Source organism: Thalassophryne amazonica, chromosome 22 (genome assembly GCF_902500255.1).
Source record: "Thalassophryne amazonica chromosome 22, fThaAma1.1, whole genome shotgun sequence".
Lineage (NCBI taxonomy): Eukaryota > Metazoa > Chordata > Actinopteri > Batrachoidiformes > Batrachoididae > Thalassophryne > Thalassophryne amazonica.
Window position 1 is genome coordinate 23715180 of NC_047124.1, and position 24546 is coordinate 23739725.

General features: G+C 42.4%; 1 protein-coding gene across 1 annotated transcript; it reads right to left on the bottom strand.

The window, feature by feature from the left end:
• Positions 1 to 5493: 5493 nt before the first annotated feature.
• LOC117504482 (pseudouridylate synthase 7 homolog-like protein) lies at positions 5494 to 23564 on the bottom strand. Its single transcript, XM_034163945.1, is given in 15 exon segments — positions 5494 to 6336; positions 7059 to 7112; positions 9731 to 9848; positions 9957 to 10122; positions 17139 to 17220; positions 18217 to 18276; positions 18278 to 18307; positions 18386 to 18561; positions 18564 to 18613; positions 18732 to 18891; positions 20359 to 20619; positions 20622 to 20754; positions 20756 to 21049; positions 21051 to 21134; positions 23508 to 23564. Coding segments are annotated over 15 exon segments (2094 nt in total). The 3' UTR covers positions 5494 to 5967.
• Between the last annotated feature and the right edge of the window lie 982 nt (positions 23565 to 24546).

The window sequence follows — 24546 nt, forward strand, 5'->3', positions numbered from 1 at the left end:
ATTAGATAGAAATCCTGCCGATAATTGAATTGAGTTCCACCAATGCATCAGTTTTTTGAGTTACTTGACCTGAAAATGAAAAGAAACGCACATTGTAGCTTTTGCCACCAATCAGATCGCACCTCGTTGTTTTCCACACAACAGTGAAGCTGCACGGCAAACCTTTAACTTAAAATACTCAGACACCCCAAGTTTCTATTTTGTCGGAAGAAGCATTTTTTTTTTAACATTACCAGAAGACTTATTTTTGTGATGATTCAAACTAAAAAAACATTTCAATGTTGCAAGAACTGTTACTTGTTTATCCGTGCAGCTGCCGTCTATAGACGATCTGTCACGTCTGGACGCGACTCAGCTGCGACTCCTGCAACAACACAGCTGACGGGTCCCAGAAATAACACGCATCACGTCATGCACTTCACAGGCGTGCACAAGTGTGCAAATGCACACAGATAACATATTTCTACAGTCTCGTATCTGTCAGGCTGTTCTGGAAGGTCAGAGGCCACTGCAATGTTTATCCAATCGGGTCCATATATATTTTAACATTGACAGAGTTTGTGTTATTCTAGCTGTCTACCAACAGTGGATCGGGGTTGAAATAATAAATTAAATGATGAATGACCCAAAATTGCTGTAATCTTTTTGTTGCTGTAATTTCAGGGACTTTCTCGAACCACGCTGGGTGACACATCGATTTACTGAAGGCAAAAGAATTTGTAGTCATTTTCATGAAAAATGATAAAATGTGTCAAACAGAAACTAAGGGTTCCTGAGTAATTTTCACCAATTTCAGTGGTTATTGATCGAAAGGAAGGGTCAGTTCATCAGGCTCTGAGGTCAAAACAGGCTTTTAGGAATGTTGAATTGGCTCAGGCACAGCGCAATTCGCTAATTTTTACACCAAGCTAGCCCTGAATTATACATCAAGCGCTGATGACAAAGTGTACAAAGTTGGCCCCACTTTCCCCAAGATGGTGAGGAATCCAAAAATCTCTGGAGACAACTGTCAGATGTTAAAACAACTTTTTCCGACGTTTGCGCCTGCTTGGGGAAATTAGCCAAGTTGTAGCTGGGCCTATTTGAAGAAGCTAGCATAAGAAGGTGAGTATTCCAATATTCCAAAGGCCCATTGGTCCAAAGGTCCATCAGGTTGGACGTGGAGATGGCGTACTGCCTGACTAAGTAGCCCCGGAGTGGCGGAATACCGTGCAGGAGGATTCCGATACCGCTAGCACTTCCTCGTTGCCAAGCCAGAAGCCAAACAAGGGCGTGTCATTGAGAAACTTTAAAATCCCGAGGAACATTAGAGAACGGAAAGGTGTCTGAGGTGTTTTGAACAGTGTTTTCATAGCACTGCTGTTGCTGCATGCTGCTATAGCCTACTAGCTAACTAGCTAGGGCCTTCAGACCAATATTCCAATGGAATGATGCATCCCTGTGTAAGAGCAGCTTCACATGCTAACTAGCACACTATGTGGCACTGGACACCGAAGTATGGTGAGTCAGCGCAGTATCCCCCCGTAACCCTTAAATGGAGTAAAGGGTTGAAGATGAGTGAGTACGATATGTGCGGTAGTATGATTCAAGATGGCGCCTTAAGTACACAGTGTCATAATTGTCGGTTTGTCTCAAAGGGTAAATGTAGCAATCATTAGCTCCTGTAGCGTCTTCATGTGGTCTCTTTAGCACTCAGCCAGGGAAAGCTTTATCTCTTTGTTTTTTATGACCCTCAGTTCCATATGTTCATGGCTAATGTTTTTCATAACCCCTGACTTTCTCATTCCAAATGTTTTGCTATATTTCAGCTACATTGCTCGCGGAGCAAAGTTGGCTGATATGGGAATCTCAGAAGTCATTATATATTTCCCAATACAGCCTGCACATAGAATACTTTTTATAATTGTTTCAGGGTTCAGGTCAGTACAGATTCCACATAATGTGGCGGTAAGGTGTGCCGCGTTATTTCATGGACTCATTTTCAAAGGATTGGAGCAGAGATGCTATAATTATAATCCTCCACTACTTCAAGTAGAGCAATTGCAAAAAATGTTTCAGTTAATGTCTGGGCTACATAATGTTAGGTTGTGTTAGCGAAACAGTGAGTTGGCGTAATGCATTCCAGTGTTTTAAATGTCCTGTGAAAGCTAGCTTAAACGGAACAAAATAACCAAAATCACACTCGTGCTGTTCACTGATTTTCAGTGGAAATTTGAAATTTTCTCACGTTATATTTGGAGTTCAACAGGGTACAGCATGAAGAATTACTTTTAAGTTTTATCTACTTTTTACAGGTAAATTTGGTCATGGCTTCATCTTAAACACCCCTTTAAGTCCCATGATTGTGTCTGTATATACATGTAGAAACCCCAAAGTGATGAGCAAAGTGTAGACCTTAAACCTTCTTCCTCAACACACCCCATCTTCTGCTGTTAGAGGTACTAACTTTGTGATTTAATCATTAAATGGCGGTTTTGATGCTTATTAGCCCCTGGCGCACTTTGAAACGCTTCATGAACTGTGAGGAGCATCTGTGGCTTCCTTTGGCTGGTTTATTATGCCAGTAAAGCATTTGATGACTACAACCCCTGGCAAAAATTATGGAATCACCGGCCTCGGAGGATGTTCATTCAGTTGTTTAATTTTGTAGAAAAAAAGCAGATCAGACATGACACAAAACTAAAGTCATTTCAAATGGCAACTTTCTGACTTTAAGAAACACTATAAGAAATCAGGAAAAATAATTGTGGCAGTCAGTAACAGTTACTTTTTTAGACCAAGCAGAGGGAAAAAAAATATGAAATCACTCAATTCTGAGGAAAAAATTATGGAATCATGAAAAAGAAAAGAACGCTCCAACACATCACTAGTATTTTGTTGCACCACTCTGGCTTTTATAACAGCTTGCAGTCTCTGAGGCATGGACTTAATGAGTGACAAACAGTACTCTTCATCAATCTGGCTCCAACTTTCTCTGATTGCTGTTGCCAGATCAGCTTTGCAGGTTGGAGCCTTGTCATGGACTATTTTCTTCAACTTCCACCAAAGATTTTCAATTGGATTAAGATCCGGACTATTTGCAGGCCGTGACATTGACCCTATGTGTCTTTTTGCAAGGAATGTTTTCAGTTTTTGCTCTATGGCAAGATGCATTATCATCTTGAAAAATGATTTCATCATCCCCAAACATCCTTTCAATTGATGGGATAAGAAAAGTGTCCAAAATATCAAAGTAAACTTGTGCATTTATTGACGATGTAATGACAGCCATCTCCCCAGTGCCTTTACCTGACATGCAGCCCCATATCATCAATGACTGTGGAAATTTACATGTTCTCTTCAGGCAGTCATCTTTGTAAATCTCATTGGAACGGCACCAAACAAAAGTCCCAGCATCATCACCTTGCCCAATGCAGATTTGAGATTCATCACTGAATATGACTTTCATCCAGTCATCCACAGTCCACGATTGCTTTTACTTAGCCCATTGTAACCTTGTTTTTTTTTCTGTTTAGGTGTTAATGATGGCTTTCGTTTAGCTTTTCTGTATGTAAATCCCATTTCCTTTAGGCGGTTTCTTACAGTTCGGTCACAGACGTTGACTCCAGTTTCCTCCCATTCGTTCCTCATTTGTTTTGTTGTGCATTTTCGATTTTTGAGACATATTGCTTTAAGTTTTCTGTCTTGAAGCTTTGATGTCTTCCTTGGTCTACCACTATGTTTGCCTTTAACAACCTTCCCATGTTGTTTGTATTTGGACCAAAGTTTAGACACAGCTGACTGTGAACAACCAACATCTTTTGCAACATTGCGTGATGATTTACCCTCTTTTAAGAGTTTGATAATCCTCTCCTTTGTTTCAACTGACATCTCTCCTGTTGGAGCCATGTTTCATGTCAGTCCACTTGGTGCAACAGCTCTCCAAGGTGTGATCACTCCTTTTTAGATGCAGACTAACGAGCAGATCTGATTTGATGCAGGTGTTAGTTTTGGGGATGAAAATTTACATTGTGATTCCATAATTTATTCCTCAGAATTGAGTGATTCCATATTTTTTTTCCCTCTGCTTGGTCTAAAAAAGTAACCGTTACTGACTGCCACAATTTTTTTTTTCCTGATTTCTTAAAGCCAGAAAGTTGCCATTTGAAATTACTTTAGTTTTGTGTCATGTCTGTGATCTGCTTTTTTTCTACAAAATTAAACAACTGAATGAACATCTTCCGAGGCCAGTGATTCCATAATTATTGCCAGGGGTTGTAGTAGGTCATACATAGGAGGCTTGGACTTTATTTTTACCACTGAGTTGGGTTCTTAGTACAGTACTCACCTTACGCAGTGGTTGTTGTCCTGGCTTTTTCATCATGGCCCCCATTGGCCTGTGGAATGCCAAGGTACTGGTAATGGTAACGAGGAGAAGGAGAAGTCAGGAGAAGTCGCCCAGGTTAGGGGTAGATTTATCACCGAGCCCAGTTCACACCTGGGGCCGACTCCCCCTGTAACCCTCGGAATTGTATGTATTTCTGCAATTTTACCTTCACGTAACTTCACTTCCTTGGTGAGACAGGTGACTGTTCAACATTGCAAAGGGCCATCAGACTGGATCTAGAGATGGCATAATGCCCGACTGAGAAACCCCTGAAATGCAGGCGGATGCCCGGAGCTTTAGCACTTCCCTGTTGTCAATCCAGAAACCAAACATCGATGTGCCATGGAGAAACTTTCAAATCCCCAGGAAAATTACAGAATGGAAATGTTCCACTGCCGATTTGAACAGGTTGCTAGCTAAGTAGCTAACCGGCCTTCTTTAGGTACCCTTGGACCTTCAGAATAATGATCCGTCCCCAGTGAGATGGATCAGTGAATTGACGTCTTATTCACTCTTGGCACACAACTTGATGTCATCAGCGTAGAGGAGTTGATGAATGGTCACGCCAGATGTGGCTGAGGGGGCTTCAGACCTACATATTAAATTGCTTCTGTTAGAGTAGGTTTTAAAGAGTTTCACACAATTCTAAAAATATATTTTGTCCTGTGACATTGATTTAAAGCCCTTCCAAAAATTACACAAATTTTAATTACGGCTGTAAATGTTGTAGCAGTGTAGTATTAAAGTCTATAAAAGTGTTTGTACCATCATTTTTTCACGCATCCTTGGTGGATATGTAATTTTCTCATAAAACTCTTAAAACAGGAAAATCTTAAAAGTCTTTACAGCTCCTGCGTCTTTTTTGGCAGCAGGCAACTTTAGCTCATAGGCAGACTTCATCAGATGTTACTGTGGCTTGATGACAGGTTGCGTGTCCATACAGTCAGTTCTCACAACGCGCAGTTGTGCGTACTGTTCATGAGGGGTTTTTTTTTTCTCTCTTCACTGCTGTCTAAATATTCTCATCAAAATTCCATAACTTAGCAACAGAAGGCGGCATTGGCTCACGTTAATAAAGACTGGATGTTACTCCACAGCAGCAGCTATATGATGTAATTACACTGGGATTTTATACTTCATTATATTTTATACTGCTTCTCAAAATGCCATTCTCACTGGAATACAACTTCATCTCTTTTCCTTGACTGGATCGTATAAACTGGCAGGATGCATTTAGTTTCACATTAGAAGTGTGGCATAAACAGGTAAAATAAAATTACATTTTCTAATATGGTACAGCTTTTTTTCTCAAGATAAGCAATTAAATTATTGCACCAACTTATTCAACTGCAAGTTAAATATTAACACTAAAATGATGAAGTTTAACCTGTGAAATATTTCATATCCTTATGTGTTGTCTCCACCTAGTGGATCTATATGGGCATTACACTAACAAATATTAAAAATTCATCCATGTTGCAAAACATCATACAAAACTGTCAAGTAGATAATAAAACATAACTAATGTAACACTAATTAAAAAACAAAACAAAAACAATGTTTGCTCCTCTGGAGTTTTTGACCATGTGGCCTCCTGTCCTCTAGGGGTCACATTTCATAATCTCTCTGAGGCAGATGGTGGCGTAGCAGGAAGAGTCCAGGTCAAAGTTTAAAATGAGAGTGAGCGAATGTGCATCCGAGTCCTGTTTCGACTGTAATGTTGCATCTCTGCTGTCGTTTTCCGTTGCTCCACCTTGTCGCTCTTCTACATCGCCGGCCATCCGTAGCTGGTAACGGAGGCTCCTTGGGAATGCCAGCAGGGGGCGGTAGCAGCCAGGCAGGTTAAGTTTTAGATTGCCGACTCTAAAACGACAGTTGCCCAGTCCATCTCTGGCCAGTCTGTCTCGATACCATGCCCCCATGACGTTTTCTGGATACGCCACAGTATTTCCTGGCATCGGTAGCAACACCTGGAAAAAAAACAAAACGATACAGACGTTGTAAGTGACAGACACACTGAGCTTTGTTTTTTCTTCAAATTTCTTAATCAAATTTACAAAAAAACCCAAACAAAATAAATGCTGATCTTAAATGATTTGATGTCACAAAAATAAACTAAATCCTATACAGGCCCATCCTGCTGGCATCACTGTTGGGTGACGTATAGCAGTGTGTCGCGCTACTTTATTCTGCCCCACCTGCCAGGTGAAATTTGTTTCCGCCACCTATGGCACACACCTCGAACTAAAGACCGGTCTGGCTTACTCCACACTTACCTCTGAACAAGCCATGAAAAAAGTTTAATTCTTACTTTATTACATATAATCAAAAAATATAACAACAACAAAAAAAAGATGTTTAAGTTGATAAGATTAAGTTTAAGAGATCCTTGAATCTTGTAGTCCATGGGCCAAGCAGGTTTTTGGTGCCACTTAAGAGGAAAAAAAAAAGACAACACTTAGAAACCAGCCTCAGTGTACCATGACCTACACAAAAATGTATGATAGCCATCCCAGGGTGGTAGCTGTAGCCAGGTAGGGGTCAATGAAGAATTACATAGAGGTCAAACTTTAAAAATGATTCTCGTGTAAATCTGTCAGGAAGCGTGATATTTAAAATGAAAGTGTGTGTGTGTGTGTGTGTGTGTGTGTGTGTGTGTGTGTGTGTGGTGGGGGATAGACGCGTTCCCTACTTGTCTCAGGTTGTACACGCCCTCTCGCTCCTCTTGGTCAGTCACCACATGGATCTTTCAAAGAACAGACAGGAAACATCAGTGACACTCAAGTTTATTTGCAAATGATGGCGAGGTGTCTGCTTTAAAGAATACCTTAGCTGCAATTAGCATTAGCGTATGTATGGGCGTTAACTCTGGCTGATCCTAACTACACTCAACAAAAATATAAACGCAACACTTTTGGTTTTGCTCCCATTTTGTATGAGATGAACTCAAAGAACTAAAACTTTTTCCACATACACAATATCACCATTTCCCTCAAATATTGTTCACAAACCAGTCTAAATCTGTGATAGTGAGCACTTCTCCTTTGCTGATAATCCATCCCACCTCACAGGTGTGCCATATCAAGATGCTGATTAGACACCATGATTAGTGCACAGGTGTGCCTTAGACTGCCCACAATAAAAGGCCACTCTGAAAGGTGCAGTTTTGTTTTATTGGGGGGGGATACCAGTGTGACCACCATTTGCCTCATGCAGTGCAACACATCTCCTTCGCATAGAGTTGATCAGGTTGTCAATTGTGGAATGTTGGTCCACTCCTCTTCAATGGCTGTGTGAAGTTGCTGGATATTGGCAGGAACTGGTACACGCTGTCGTATACGCCGGTCCAGAGCATCCCAAACATGCTCAATGGGTGACATGTCCGGTGAGTATGCCGGCCATGCAAGAACTGGGACATTTTCAGCTTCCAAGAATTGTGTACAGATCCTTGCAACATGGGGCCGTGCATTATCCTGCTGCAACATGAGGTGATGTTCTTGGATGTATGGCACAACAATGGGCCTCAGGATCTCCTCACGGTATCTCTGTGCATTCAAAATGCCATCAATAAAATGCACCTGTGTTCTTCGTCCATAACAGACTCCTGCCCATACCATAACCCCACCGCCACCATGGGCCACTCGATCCACAACATTGACATCAGAAAACCGCTCACCCACACGACGCCACACACGCTGTCTGCCATCTGCCCTGAACAGTGTGAACCGGGATTCATCCATGAAGAGAACACCTCTCCAACATGCCAAACGCCAGCGAATGTGAGCATTTGCCCACTCAAGTTGGTTACAACGACGAACTGGAGTCAGGTCGAGACCCCGATGAGGACGACGAGCATGCAGATGAGCTTCCCTGAGACGGTTTCTGACAGTTTGTGCAGAAATTCTTTGGTTATGCAAACCGATTGTTTCAGCAGCTGTCCGAGTGGCTGGTCTCAGACGATCTTGGAGGTGAACATGCTGGATGTGGAGGTCTTGGGCTGGTGTGGTTACACATGGTCTGTGGTTGTGAGGCTGGTTGGATGTACTGCCAAATTCTCTGAAACGCCTTTGGAGACTGCTTATGGTAGAGAAATGAACATTCAATACACGAGCAACAGCTCTGGTTGACATTCCTGTTGTCAGCATGCCAACTGCACGCTCCCTCAAATCTTGTGACATCTGTGGCATTGTGCTGTGTGATAAAACTGCACCTTTCAGAGTGACCTTTTATTGTGGGCAGTCTAAGGCACACCTGTGCACTAATCATGGTGTCTAATCAGCATCTTGATATGGCACACCTGTGAGGTGGGATGGATTATCTCAGCAAAGGAGAAGTGCTCACTATCACAGATTTAGACTGGTTTGTGAACAATATTTGAGGGAAATGGTGATATTGTGTATGTGGAAAAAGTTTTAGATCTTTGAGTTCATCTCATACAAAATGGGAGCAAAACCAAAAGTGTTGCGTTTATATTTTTGTTGAGTGTATTTGCATTATTCAGTTACGCATAAAGCCGTGTTCTCACATTCACGGAGATGTGCATACTCCAAGGTGACTATATGAAACCTTGTCCTTTTACCCCAGAAAACCCCAGAGGATCCAGAAAGGGAGTTTGTGATGAACTGCAGTCGGTGATATTCCGTCACTGCGCCATTGCTTAGTTTTATTGGCAGTGGCAGAATTTTCAAAATGTTCAAAAATTTATCCCCCCCCCAAAAAAAATCACAACTTTGGTAATCCCTCACATTTTCATGGAGCCCCTAATGTTGTATGTGACACCGTCAGGATTTTTTCCAGAAGCACAAAGGTCGTGCTAATGTATTTCTACGGGCATGTTACTGTTGTTTTTTTTGTACGTCATGTGGTACAAGTCTGGTGCATTACATCAACAACATCTGCGATCACAATCATGGTCGACTGTGATCTCAACACACTGATCTGTCACGGTTATAGTCTGCGACTTTGGCTGTCCCACTTCAGGGGCTGCATCCTTGTAAGACTGCATTCACTGACCGTCTGCATCTCAGTGACGCGACCAGGCTGTCTCATTTTCAAAGCGAATGCAGCCTTCTTTTTGGGCTCCACATCTACAATTCTACATAAGGACAGATCTTCGTGGAACATGGCCTTCGGAGGATGCGGCCCGTGAATTGAGACCCAGCCCTTGTAGAATATGTTAGAATTTACCTCCGTTAATGTGACCACATGCTAACATTTACTGTATATTGATGTCAGTCTGGAATCCAGTCAGTCCTAAACAATTTTCTGTAATTTGTTTAATATATAAACAGGAAACGCGTGGATATTTAGCGAACACAACGAGGGGTCTGCTTGCTCCCGTTTCTACCTTCTGTCCTGTCTTACCTGAGCAGAGCTGGAGTCTCCAGTGTCTTCCACTTTAGTCTGCAAGGACACCAAGTCTCCTTTCCTGACACGATGGCCCAGAGTGGTCAGCCGGTGCACCGCTGCCTCGTTCCACACCCTGATGACAACAACAACAGCAACAACACAATCCGTCAGCTGGCTTCCACTTCTCTGACTGATAAATCTGAACAGTTTTCACGTTTCCGACTGTTTTCCTGCAGATGACCTGCTGCAGTAGGCGTGAGGGTAGAACACACGCATGCTGTGTGGCAGGCTGAGCCAAGCTTGTGTGCAGCCATCTGGACCGGTACCGTAGCGGTTCAGAGCTCGCAGCATCAGCCGCTCCCTCGCCTTATACATGGGCATCAACGCCAAAGCCTCCTTGGCATTATCTGAAGCAGAGATATGAAAAAAGGCCAAAACACACTTACAGTTCATTTCAAATTCTGCAGTGTTCTCACAAACGTAGAGCAGGTTGATGATTTGAGACATTTTAACTGTTTCGACAATCTCAATTGTTGTAAAAGTTCTCTATGAGGTTCAATTTGACACTAATATAAATCTAGAGTTTCAAAAAACTGAAAGGGCTGAAGTTTTTGCAAATATGGATAAAGGCTGCCCTCTAGAGGAATGATTAAGAAATCTGGTAAACATTTAAATGTTTTTTTAATGTGCAACAACAAATTTTATATATATATATATATATATATATATATATATATATATATATAAAACATGATGCTGGACTTGGTATTTCACAGGAACTCAAAATCAAGAGATTCTGATTCAAGAATAGGTCCAAAAAATGTGATCAGGAAGTTATCGTTAACAAGGTTCTTGTAAATGCTTCTTTGGAAACAGTTTTTTTTTTTTAATCTGAGGAATATTCAAAAAGAAAAAGAAGTGAAACTGAGAGATGGAAGTTGGTCAGAAATGACTGGATTTCTAGATGTGGCATGTTTTATTTAATGTGCAACAACAAATTTTATATACCCGGTATATTTAAAACATGATGTTGGACTTGGTATTGTGCAGGAACTCAAAATCAGGAGATTCTGATTCAAGAATAGGTCCAAAACGTGATCAGGGCCCGTATCCTCAGTGCATCTCAAAGTCATCTCAAAGAGCTCCTAATTTAGCCTAAAATATCCTGTCAAGGATTCCCAGCCTAAGAGAGATTAAAGAGGTGTCTGAGAGCAACTCTGGGCAAGGAGTTCGCCAGTCTTTCCAGAAAGGGGTTGTCTAGGGCTCCAAATTGGTTAGGACTGGCACTATCTCACTTTCCAAGATTTAATTAAACAATCTAGTTCAGGGGTGGCCAAGTTTGGTCCTCGAGAGCCACATTCCTGACACTCTTAGTTGTCTCCCTGCTCCAACACACCTGAATCCAATGAAAGGCTCATTAAAAGTCTGCTAACGAGTCTTTCATTGGATTCAGGTGTGTTGGAGCAGGGAGACAACTAAGAGTGTCAGGAATGTGGCTTTTGAGGACCGAACTTGGCCACCCCTGATCTAGTTAGAAACTCCACTGCCATCTCCAGTGGAGACATTTCCATGCCTCCACTGGAATGTCATCTGCACAAACTGTCTTTCCACTCTTCATCCTCTCCATACCTGCCCTCACATCATGTTTACTAATCTCCTACACTTCCTGATTTACTCTCTCCACATCATCCAGCCTTTTCTCTCACTCATTTTCTTCATTCATCAGCTCCTCAAAATATTCCCTCCACCTTCTCAACACACTCTCCTCGCTTGTCCGCACATTACCATCTGCATCTTTTACCATCCCAACCTGCTGCACATCCTTTCCAGCACGGTCCCTTTGTCAGGCCAGTCAGTACAAGTCCTTTTCTCCTTCCTTACTATTCAACTTCTTGTACAGTTCACTATATGCCTTTTCCTTAGCTTTTGCCACTTCTTTTATCAACTCACGACACATTTCCTTATATTCCTGTTTACTTTCTTCATCTCTCTGACTATCCCAATTCTTTTTTGCCAATGTCTTTCTCCTCATTCTTTCATGGACATATTCGTTCCACCACCAAGTCTCCTTGTCTTCCTTCCGCTGTCAAGATGTCACACCCAGTACCTTCCTAGCTGTCTCCCTCACCACATCTGCAGTACTCTGCCAGTTGTCCAAAACTGCTTCCCCTCCATCCAGTGCCTCTCTCACCTGCTCACTGGATTTCACACAACAGTCTTCCTCCTTCAGCTTCCACCGTCTGATCCTTTGTTAAGCTCTCACTCGCTTCTTCTTCACTTCTAAAGTCATCCTACAAACCACCATCCTATGCCGTCTAGCTACACTTTCTCCTGTTAGTCTCTGATCTGTTCCCGCGACAGACAGAATCCATCAAGTTGGTTGTGCATCGGTCTTGGCCTCCAAGGCGCTTGGCGCCATTGTGCCCCCTTTCTGGATAGACCAAGAATCACAGTGCCCCGAACATTGGGACGTTTTTCTAGCTGGACCTCCTCAGATAAAAGGGCTGTGATCACAGCCAAGATGAAACAAAAAAATGCAGAGATCATCCTCTGATTATCTGGCCTTGTGTAACGCCAGCATTTTCTCATGGTTTGTGTCGTCTGGATGTAAACTGGATAACAAAGAGTTGATGTTGTTTATGTGAAATTTCCCTGCAAAAACGGGTTTGCGCGCGGTCAGATTCCCACCACGTCTCGTGCTAAAACATTGCAAGATGATGCAGCAGTGCCATTATTCCACTGTCTGGGGAGAACTCTGTAGTTTTATATGGTGGAATAAACAGAACACGGAAACACATTTTGATAGAAATCTGTTTACAGACGGAGGTTTTGCAGGCCTGAACTCATTCAAGAAAGCTTCTTTCTCCTTCATCTCACAAACTACCTGTGGGGCATATGCACTGATGATATTCATCATTACCTCCTCCATTTCCAACTTCACACTCATCACCCTGTCAGACACTCAAACTCCAACACATACTTAACATACCCTTTACAATGACCCCAACACCATTTATCTTCCTACCCTTACCATGATACAACAACTTAAACCCCCTGCCTATGCTCCTGCTCTTACTTCCCTTCCACTTGGTCTCTTGCACACACAATATGTCTACCTTTCTCCTCTCCATCATATCAGACCACTCTCTCCCTTTACCAGTTACACTGCCAACATTCAAAGTCCCGGCTCTCACTTCCACCCTTCTAGTTTTCCTCTTCTCCCGCTGTCTCTGGACACGGTTTCCTGATCTTCTTCACCCAGCAGTAGCCCAACTCAGGATCAGAGGGCAAGCCAAGACTCAAGATGGCGGCACCAGGTACGGCAGGGGCAGCTGCAGCCTCTTCATTCATATACTTCTCATGAGTAATTTTGTCTACTCCTACCCCTGTCGAAAACTGATTAATTATTACTCTCACGGAAAAATATTGCCATCTTTCAACATGCAAATGGCAATCCAAGCAAACAAACATTTCGGATTCGTCAAGTTCACCCTGGCTACCACTTTCATCTTTCCTCGTCTCTACGGCCGGTTCTCAACACAGATCAAAATTGCTCTAAAACCACAACAAACCATCGGATTTATCATTGCCATCTGCCTCCTGTTATCCGGGGCCATCCACCAGTGTCCCGGTCAGCCATGCCAACACCACCGCTAACAGGAGCAACCACAATAACCTACAGGTATTCTCACTTTGTTCATCCTACTCAGCACTGCATCAACCTCAGCTCCATTCCTCTGTCCTTCCTGTGAGCGCTGCTCTGGTGTCCAGGACGGGTGAGGCGATCAGCGAGATGAAGCCACTGGGGTCTGGGAGCGACGCCTCTACCTGGGGCAGACCATGCACACTAGCCCCGCTGCACTCACACGCCGGGCCTGCACATCCCGCCCAGACGGCTCTGCTGAACACCGAGGAAAGGAGGCTCCACCACCATCATCTTCAATCCGGCTACAAATCACCCACATCTAAGAGACATGAGGAATATTCCAGTAGCCAGCCCGCACCACGACCTCTTCACCGACTGCATCTCCGCGGCTCACATTCAACGCGTCATTGGCAACGACGTCATCAGAACACGACCAGCACAATGACAAATAAAGGGAAACAGGGAAAACGTGGAGTGGATTTCCGCCTGCTCCGGACTTTGCCAAGATGCAAGAACATCTCCAAGATAAGAATAACACTCTTCAATTCCCAATCACTCACAAATAAAACCAACCTAATATTAGAACATATTCTCGAAAAACAAATACATATGATGTGCCTTACAGAAACCTGGCACAAATCAGACTCATATCTGGCACTAAATGAAGCATGTCCCCCAGGATACACATACCTGGAAAGGGCCAGGTCCACAGGCTGGGGTGGGGGTCTTGCTGTCATTTACCATAAAGATCTTATTATAACACCTCTCCCACTGCCAGAGCTCATCACATTTGAGTGCTTGTTATTCAAATGTAGACCACAAAAAGAAACAACAAAAATTCTCCTCATCTACCGCCCCCCCAAAACCACACCCTGGATTCACTGCTGAACTTCAAGACCTACTAACATCACTCTGTGCAACCTCCAATAGTACACTTATACTGGGAGATTTCAACGTTCATGTCGACTCCCCCACAAACCGCCCAGCTGCAGAGCTCCTAGATCTCCTGGACTGCCTTCACCTCACTCAACATATAACAGTTCCCACACACACAAAAGGCCACACTTTTGATTTGGTCATAACAGACAATGCTCCCATTAAAAACATAAAGCTGTACGACCTGGGCGTGTCTGACCATAAGGCCGTCTCCCTGGAACTGCCATTAGCAGAAACATACCTCCAAACAAACGTCAAATCTGGTTCAGAAACTTAAAAGCAATTGACACCATTCTCTTCAACCAGGACATACAGAAAATTTCACAAGTCACACAGTTCACATCAGTTAATGAATCCATTCAGCACTACAACTCTAGTCTTCACAACATCCTCGAGTTACATGCACCAATCAAAACAAGAACAGTAAGTTTTTCCAGGTCAGCTCCTTGGTACACAACAGAGCTCCGAAAAATGAAAACTGCTGGTCGCGCCCTGGAGCGCAGATACATCTCCAGTGGCTTAGACGTACACAAACAGGCTTACCGTGAACACCAGAAACAATACTCTATAGCACTCGCCACAGCCAGGTCCCAATACTTCTCTCATAAATTTCAAACTGTACGGGTACAAAACAGTTATTTTCATCAATCAACTCTCTCCTCAAACCTCCCACACACTCCGACACCGATACCAGCACAGATCAGTGTAACAGGTTTTTGGACTTTTTCACAACAAAGGTAGCCACAATTCGGTCTCATCTCCCTGCTACAACACCATCTCACTACAAACTCAGTATCTCCAACCCACTCCACACTTTTTCAGATTTCATGGACACCAATCTGACAGAGGTAGAGAGGATCATAAAATGCATGAAAACATCTACTTGTTCATTGGATCCTCTCCCTACACCACTACTAAAGTCAAACATTACAGCTATTAGTCCTCCAATCAAATAAATTATTAACCAGTCACTCAAATCCGGTCAGGTTCCTCCAGCTCTCAAATCAGCCATTATTCGCCCTCATCTCAAAAAACCCTCACTCGACCCGAAATCCTGGCTCATTACCGCCCTGTCTCAAACCTGCCGTTCCTTTCCAAAGTCCTGGAAAAAGTCGTATTAGTTCAACTCCATGATCACCTCCACACACATAACCTATATGAAATATTTCAGTCTGGTTTCCGCTCAGCACATAGCACAGAAACAGCCCTGGTCCGCATCATGAACGACCTTCTCATGACTGCGGACCAGGGCTCACCATCTCTCCTCCTCCTACTGGATCTATCAGCCACTTTTGACACCATTGACCACACCATCCTGCTCCACCGCCTCAACACTGAAATAGGACTCACTGGCACAACTCTCAACTGGTTTCGCTCATATTTCACGAACAGGACAGAATGTGTTACACTCGGACAATCCAAATCCAAAACCCATACTGTCAGCTGTGGAGTGCCACAAGGGTCCGTCCTTGGTCCAACCCTTTTTACAATCTACATGCTCCCCCTTGGTCAAATCATCCGTAAACACAAGATTTAATTTCATTGCTACGCAGACGACACACAGTTATACATCAAAATGGACTCCACACTCCCCTCAGCTCTGCCGTCTACCTTTCAGGCTTGCCTGGAGGAGATAGAGGCATGGATGACTGATAACTTTCTTAAACTAAACACTGACAAAACTCAAGCCATCCTCATCGGTACCCCACATCAAACCCAGTCCTCCTCCCTCACCAGTATTCCCATTCTCTGCCACAACATTCACCTGTCCCACATCTCACCTTTGACACCCACATCCGCCACCTATGCAAAGTCTCCTTCCATCACCTTAAAAACATAGTCAAACTCCACCCCTCCCTTTCCCAACCGGATGCTAAGAGGTTGGTCCATGCTTTTGTCTCCTCCAGGTTGGACTATTGCAATGCCCTCCTCGTCGGGACCCCTGGTAAAAACCTGCAAAAGCTGCAGCACATCCAGAACTGTGCTGCCCGGGTCCTGACGAGGAGGCACAAGTTTGACCACATCACCCCTGTCCTCAGATCCCTCCACTGGCTGCCCATCAAATACAGAATAGAGTACAAACTCTGCCTCCTGACTTATCGGTGCATGCACGGAACTGCCCCTGCCTACCTCAGTGAACTCCTCACCCCACACACCACCTCAAGATCTCTCCGCTCCACCACCTCCTGACACTGCCTTCACCAACCCAGGACCAGACTCTCCACCATGGGAGACAGGGCCTTCCAGGCAGTGGCCCCTCGGCTCTGGAACTCCCTCCCAGAGACCATGAGGGCCCCACAAAGTGTGGAGGCCTTTAAAAAAGGCCTAAAGACATTGTTATTTCAAAAGGCCTTTTAGATATCTTATCATTTGAAATGGTTTCTACAAAATCTGTTTTTGAAATCTGTTTTTAAATCCTTGCTGTAGCACTTTGAGATTTCTTTGAAATGTAAGGTGCAATACAAATAAAATGTATTATTATTATTATTAACTTCCGCTGGCACTGTGTTGGGCAAGGCGCCAGTGGCGGTCGTTGTTAGCTGAGGCCTCGACCAATCTGGTATGGAGATTCGATTTGTACTCTGCATCTGTATTTGGCTTGTTTTACACCAGATGCCCTTCCTGACGCAACCCTACTCATTTATTTGGGCTGGTTGCACACCCCATGTGGCTGAGATTTGACAAACTTTAAGGTTAATGCCCTGCCTCCTTCTATACTCTTCAATTATCTGCCATTTCAACGTAGCTTTGTCCGGCGATACGCTTCCCTTTCATAAATCTGGTAGTTTTCGGAAAACTTTCATCTCCGAAACCCAAAGTCAAGGTCTGCCAAAATAACACCTGTTTGGAGGAAGTGTCTCTTCGCTTGGCTGTGAGGATCATCGCCTTCCTCTGGAGTGAAGAAGAGCCGCACAGCATTCACCTGACGAGAACATACATCATGAAAATTCAGTAAGGTATATCTGATATATTATATTCCAGTTCTACGGTGGAACTATGCTAGTATAAGGATCTAAATATCTAAAAGGAAGAGTAAAATAGAAGAGTAGAAAAGAGTAGAGTAGAGCCACTTAGGTGCCTGGTCTTGAGAACCAGGGATGGTAGGTTGAAAAGCTTTTTTTATCCCATGGAAACTCTCCCTACCCACCCAAGCAGCTCAAGAAAAAAGTGTATATAATAATAAATAAGACATAAGAAAGATAAGACATCATATATATAACTATATTTAAATATTAAGGGTAATAAATAACATATACCATAAATATGGTACTATATAATATACAGGAGTAGGTATTACTCCTCCAGTATTTCCATAAGTATAATAATATTAAAAAAGGGGCAACAAGAAAAAGTAAAGCGTGTTGAAATGTATATGTAGACATGATGTAAGTACCTTAGTGAAAGGATATAAAGGTGGAATATCCTGGTTAAAGAGAGCTCGAGGCTCGTGGCTGCAGCAACATGTAGAGCAGGTTAGCCTATAACTAACATGACGGAGAGGGATAAGTTCCAGGTAAGCTAACGAACATATATGTAGCTAACGTAAATAGTAGTAGGCCTGGTAACCACTTAAAACATTAAACAGGCATATATATATTATATATATATATATATATATATATATATATATATATATATATATATATATATATATATACACACACACACACACACACAAGGTGAATGAGGGTGAGGCAGGTTATTAGATAATAAATAGCTAATAGGCTAAGCTATAATTGTAGCAGTGTAACTATATAAACAAAAGCTCAGATATAATATGTTATAGGTTTTATCTAAAGTTTATCCTAATTGTTAGGTTATGGTTAGCTAATATAGGTATGAAATACATCAACACACTTCTACATCCTGGTAAAAATGTGGCATATTGTCACCAACATGACACATTTGTGGCACTTACCATGTCCTCTTTGAGCAGAGCTAGACCTATGCTGTCAGACTGAATGCTCTGCCCGCTCCCCAAACCTCTGCAGTCCGTAGTAGTGACAACCCTCTGGCCTGCAAGAAATAGCGTGTACATTTTGCTGGAAAACACCTCAAATACTTTACAAAGACAACCGCTGAAATGCTAACCGTACCTTGACGTTCTCAGCTGCTTCCTCGACCAGTGCTGCCACATGAGACTGCTGCTCTGCACCAGAACGCGACGTATCACTGACTCCATGTGGTCTCAGGTCACGGACCACCAGGTCAAAGTGGTTCCCCTGCAGATGTCCAAGTCGGAGCGGCTCTCTGACAGAGCGACCTGGGATAGGTGCATCCCTCGCTTCTCAAACTCGGCCGTCTTCTGTTTTAACCTGACGACGCAATCATCAACAAATAGTAGTGAATATAAATTAAAGTTACACTTCTTGAACACATTAGTTTCTTCTGTCCCTGCAAAGTCAACCAGAGCCTAATGATCTCAGTGACTACCGTTGAGGTGAGACCTTCTTGACCACCATGGATTGGTAGGTGATCGCTCTCTTATCCTTGATGCCAGCATATGTGAAATCTGATGGTAGGACACCAAGCGCTGCAGCCATGTAGGTGATGGCCTCCAGAGTCTCCAAGTTCTCTTTACACAGAGTGAAAGCTGAAATGGAGGATGCATATATGGCATTTCAGTTTTGTCTTGATTGGGGAAATCTGGTTTGAAATTTCATACCACCCCACCCCATGAAACGTAACACCCATCAGTCCATCCATGGATGGATGTTGTTTCATATCTCAGAAACCTCTGACTGTGTGGTCTTAATTTTAGCGTCATTTTAGTTGCAATACAATTTTCTTGAGGCTGCAATGGAACACTCTGACACAAATTGAAGTGTTGCCATGGTAACGGCCAAAACAACAAAACTCAACCACTACTCAGATCCCAGTACCCATTTATGTATGAGAGCATAGCTTTTTTACTCAGTCCTACTAAAGAGTTTTCCTAAAATGGCAATGCCCACTTTGACCTTTTAGTGTATCTCAATAAACACTGAGACTAGAGAGCAAATCTGGGCTTAAATTATTCAGAAATCTCAATCTTCCATTTGTTCCATTTGAGCATTTTTTCAGGAAATAAAATGAAGATGCCTTTCAGTGTCAGGTCAGTAATTCAATATATTAGCTCCCACCACTGTGGTGGAAGAGCTAAGCATGTGTGTCCCTGGCCTTCAATGTGCGATTCTCAACACCAAATCTTAACCGTCCCAATGCATTGGGATATAAGTTCATCTCACTATCCGCTTGTGTTTTCAGAGGGCGCCAACTTTGACCATCACTTTTTTGAGGTCAAATCCAAATTCATACATGTTTCCATTACTATTGTCCTGCAATTTCTTGACACCAAATTGTCAAAAACCCAAGGTATTTGTGGCATACATACATCTTACCCCCCCCCCCCCCATGTGAGGGTTGCCCTACATTGATGTCCAGTAGATGACTAATCAATCAGCTATTAAATTAACTGACAACTATTTTGAGTCTTTTTTAAATATCCAAATTCTTTGATTTCACTTGGACAAACATGAATACTTTTTGGTTATTTTACTAGTTTCCTTGCTCCTCTCTGGCAGTACACTGAACATCATTCGGTTGTGAACAAAACAAGAATTTGAAGCATCATCTCGGGCTACGGAAAATACTGATCAACAATTTTCACTAATTTCTGACTAAAATAATGGATTAATCAGTCAGCTATTTTGTAGAAGGACTAGTTATAAACCGTAACGTTTGTCTCAGCTCTCAGGTCTCCAGATTAGAAATATTTGAATTTGTTTAAAAACCAGGTGCACACCAATTCAATTTGATTTATTTATGCAGCACCAAATCACAATGCAAGTTGCCCCAAGGCGCTTCACAAGGGTAAGATCTAACTGTATCAACCCTACCTAGACTGTGGAATGAACTAGCTTTACCTCTATGTTCCATGACTCTGTTGACTCTTCAAAAGCACCTGGAGTTTTTATTCAGATAATTAAATGAGTTGGATCTAATTTTTTTTCCCCTTCTAATGTGCAAAATTATGAAGATGAAAAAGGCTCACAAAGTGACCGATAAAGGTAATACTTACCGGTGTAAATATCTTCCTCCTTCTGGTCGTCCATGGTCCTTTTCTTCGGCCTCCCTCGCTGTCTCAGCCTCACTGAAATCTGTGTCACGCCCTGATCCACGAAGCTTTTGGTCTCCACCAGCTTACCAAACCTCCTGCTGATGAAGTGGTGAACAGCCGTCCGGTGCTCCTTATCATCATCAGGTCGAAATGCAAACGAAGAACCTTGAGCTTTGGCATCTATGAACCTGAAAAAGTCCTCTGCTTCATCATGGGTGACAACTGGGACAGCTCTCTGTAATCCGGATCTTCTCTCACCCTGATCTCAGGCTGAGCTGTCACCGTCATGAGAAAGGGGAAGCGCTGCCTGATTGCACGGTGGACATTCGCTCTCTGGTGTTTGTCAGGGAAAAAGCCCCAGAGAAAACTCCAGTTTGCTGAGCTTTTCGGCCTCGTCGTTTTCACCTTTGAGAGTCCCGGCGAACTGCTCGAGCTCCTCGTTGACCGACTGACCTAAAACGACACTCAGATCGAGACTTCCCAGTCTGGCAGGGTGTCGTCCTGAGGACACTGATGCGTCCTGCTTCCATCCTGGTTCTCTGGCCATGTCAGTGAAGCTTTTTGAGGTTTGTGGAGATGCTGCACTGACCTGCTGTCCTGTGACGTCAATCTCAGTCACCACAAAGTCTCTGACAAACGTTTTGATGCTTCCACAGAAAACCTTCATGAGTGGACATGAAACACGCAGGGATGATCTCAGACCCCCGTCCTGCATCATCGTTTCTCCGGAGTTCGTCCTGTTACACACAGAAACCAGTAACTGAATTAATAAGATGGGTTTAAACAACAACAACAACAAAAAACGTAAAGGTCGAAAGCAATAGGTTATGCTAATTTAGCACACAGGGTTATCCTCCTGTCCGCTGTTGCTATAATTAAAAAGCAAAGCTCACTTTTCTCTCTAATGCAATTAAGGATTTAAGGAAAAATAATAATAACCTGTTGTCCTTCGCTCTGGAGCCGCATGGAGCAAAAAAATTGGGGGGAAAAAATCAGATGTAAACAAAAAAAAAAAACACGATTCAGTCTTCTTCTTCTTCTTCGTCGTCGTCGTCTTCTTCTTCTTCTTGGAGGTAAGCGGCAGATTCCAAGTGACATTAGCTACATACCGCCACCTATTGTACATGAGTGTGCAAAAGGACTAAGCAGAGTGCATTTCTGATGTAAAAAAAAAAAAAAAAAAATCTATATTAAGCTTACGACTTGTTGTTTCCTGTCATATTACCTGTAATAGTTCTTAATCATATAAATAACACGTGTTCTACAACTTCCCTTTATCGACTTTCTGTAAACCTGTTATCTGAAATGCAGCATTAAAGGTGCACTGCCTTTCTATCATTTAAGGCCTAAAAATAATTTTCTTTTGTTTTTTGTTTTTAATTTTGTTTCTTTGCATTCAAATAAAGGACTCATAAAATTATATCAACAATATGATCAAATTTTACCTTGTCAAGAATCTGTTTAGAATTTTGACCCACAAGGGTTAGAATGCAATAAAACAAAGCTGTGACACACCTTCTGTGGCAATGTCATCAATGACTGGTGTGTGTAGTGTGTGTGTATGGGGGGGCTTGTATGCCACCTATGCTAATGTTAGCATCAGCCCTTCATTTCACTTGTTACTGAAAGTGCCAACAAAACAAACAAAAAGAAAAGCAAATATAAGCAAACAGAAAGTTATGAACACAGCTAGTAAACCTATGAGGACATCATATTTGGAGGCAAATAAGGATGCAATCAGGACACATTTTACCATGCAACAATTTGCAATCTGCAAGACAGCACTGACAGGGCCTAGCAACACAAATTTTTGGTTTGGCGTCGAGGCTCCAACCTCATCACACCCCGCAGATTATGATTTATGATGTTAGGGAGTGATAACTAGATATATATTCCCCCCTCCCCTTAGTCGAAGCCCACAGGTGGATACCAGGATGGAGGCGGGGCTGACAGCACCTATATAGGCTTATACAGTATATTAGGTTTATAAAGCAGTCATAGCGAGTCATCTGCATTTTAAGCAGCCCGCCCAATTTGAAGGAAGTTGTTTAGTAGAGTGTGTGTAAGGGGTTATATGGAGCACGAGACATGTAAAGCGTACACACGTGGACTAAATGTTGGTACCGTTAAATTTTATGTACACATTCAGAGTCTCGAAACAAAGCAATTTAATTTAATCAAAATATTTTTTATAAATGTCCAAAGTTATTATGGAAATTAAGTCCAAGACATAGTCAGACTTGGAAATGTTCAGGTATCCATCCCCTGACTTGTATAAAGACAACTGTGTGTAAAAGTAATGATTTACTGCAAATTTATTAAAGGTTGTCAATAATAATAAGAATTTTATGTCACAATTTTTATTTCACTTTACAAAGCATTTTGCTTTGTTCTTGTTGCCCAATAAGTGGACATTTTAAAAGTGATTTTGATTTAGCAAAATTTTTGTTTCTGACCATATTACGGTAAAATGCGTACCTAAAATATAGGGGTTACCAAGAATTTTGTCCATGCGTGTTTGCACAGCAAAGGAGCTTGAAATTAGAATCAAGTCACAAAATGTGCAGTGGAACAATAGACGTCTCGCTGCGGTCAACTGCTTTTGCCCAAACTCATCAGAGTCCCCGTGGGAATGAGTGAAGAACTGGATCCCATTCCAGATTTTTAAATACGGTAAATGCTTAAAATCCGCGGTTTGCATCGACACTTTTTTTTTGGCCGAGTGAGAAAAACTGCTGCATGAATTCTAAGACAATCTGTCAGCCGTGGACATGTCCCCCGTAGGAACCAAAGCATACAAAAGGAAAGGACGTCCATTTCCTTTGTCCAAGTTTAACATCAGATTCGAACTACAGATTTGGCACTTGATATTTTCACATCGAGGCAATAAAACTTTTTAAAAGTTTTCATGGACATGACAGATCATTTCCACTGATGGACTTTAGGACAATCATCTGCAGGGCAGTTTCTTTCTCCTTCATGACCCAGGAGTTGTTTTGTGTTGTTCTTCACTCGTGTTTCTTTGGTAATCCAGAACACTCATGGGCAAAATAAAAAATTCCTTCAAGTCATTCCAAAAAAAGGCCTTTTGGCCTTTTGTGTCTTTGCACCCGCCAACTTCCTCTGTGTTGCAGAATGTCTCCATCTGTCAGTATGCGATCGTACATGTGTTTATGCTGACGGTTGAAACGTGGCAGCAAACACTGAACAAAATGTGCTCTTTGTGCTCCCCAGATTTTGGGAAACGCCTCAACCGTCATCTGCTTTAGCATTTACTCGTCTGGAGCTTACAGGAACTCGCGTCCCTCTCAGTCTGTCCTCTGAACAGAGGTCACGTGACACCAGTTATCACTTGTTCCTTTGTTCTTCCAGTACAACAGCAGACAAAAAGCGCATTATTGAGGGGGATCAGAGGCGAGTACAGTCGTAGCTCCAGTTGAGAGTCCACCGTGTCCTCATACCAAAAGTTGGTTGAGAATTTCTGTGAAATTTCTTGAAAATAATGTGACATCATAAAGAAGGAAGGCGGGTTAAAGATTATGACATCATAATGGTCCAATTTTATGTTTTGCTTTACAACATTATGCATGAAAAAAAAAAAAAATTCTTAGGATTTCTTTATGATACCAAAAGTGAAGAATGTTCAGTCCACAAACATTTATTTCAATCAATCAGTCAATCAATACTTTGTGCTTGTCATAATAACACAGTTATAATAACAAGATATCATTTAGAGCAACTTATTACTGATGTAGAAATAAATTTAGAAAGTGCAAATCGTGCATTGACATTAATATCCAGAGGAGCCCAGCAGTATTTTTAATTATATATATATATATATATATATATATATATATAAAAACAGTGAGGAAAATAAGTATTTGAACCCTTCGATCTCACTTTGTGGGGTAAGGATGATTCTGAGAAAGCTCAGAACCATTGAAGAGAGCTCGGACCACAGTCACAAAGATTACATTAGTAACACATGATGTTGTCATCGTTTAAAATCCTGCAGGGCAGCAAGGTCCCCCTGCTCAAGCCAGCACATGTCCAGGTCCATTTGAAGTTCACCAGTGACCATCTGGATGATCCAGAGGAGGCATGGGTGTTGTGAAAGTGTAGTGACACGGACCCACAACAGGGGGCGTA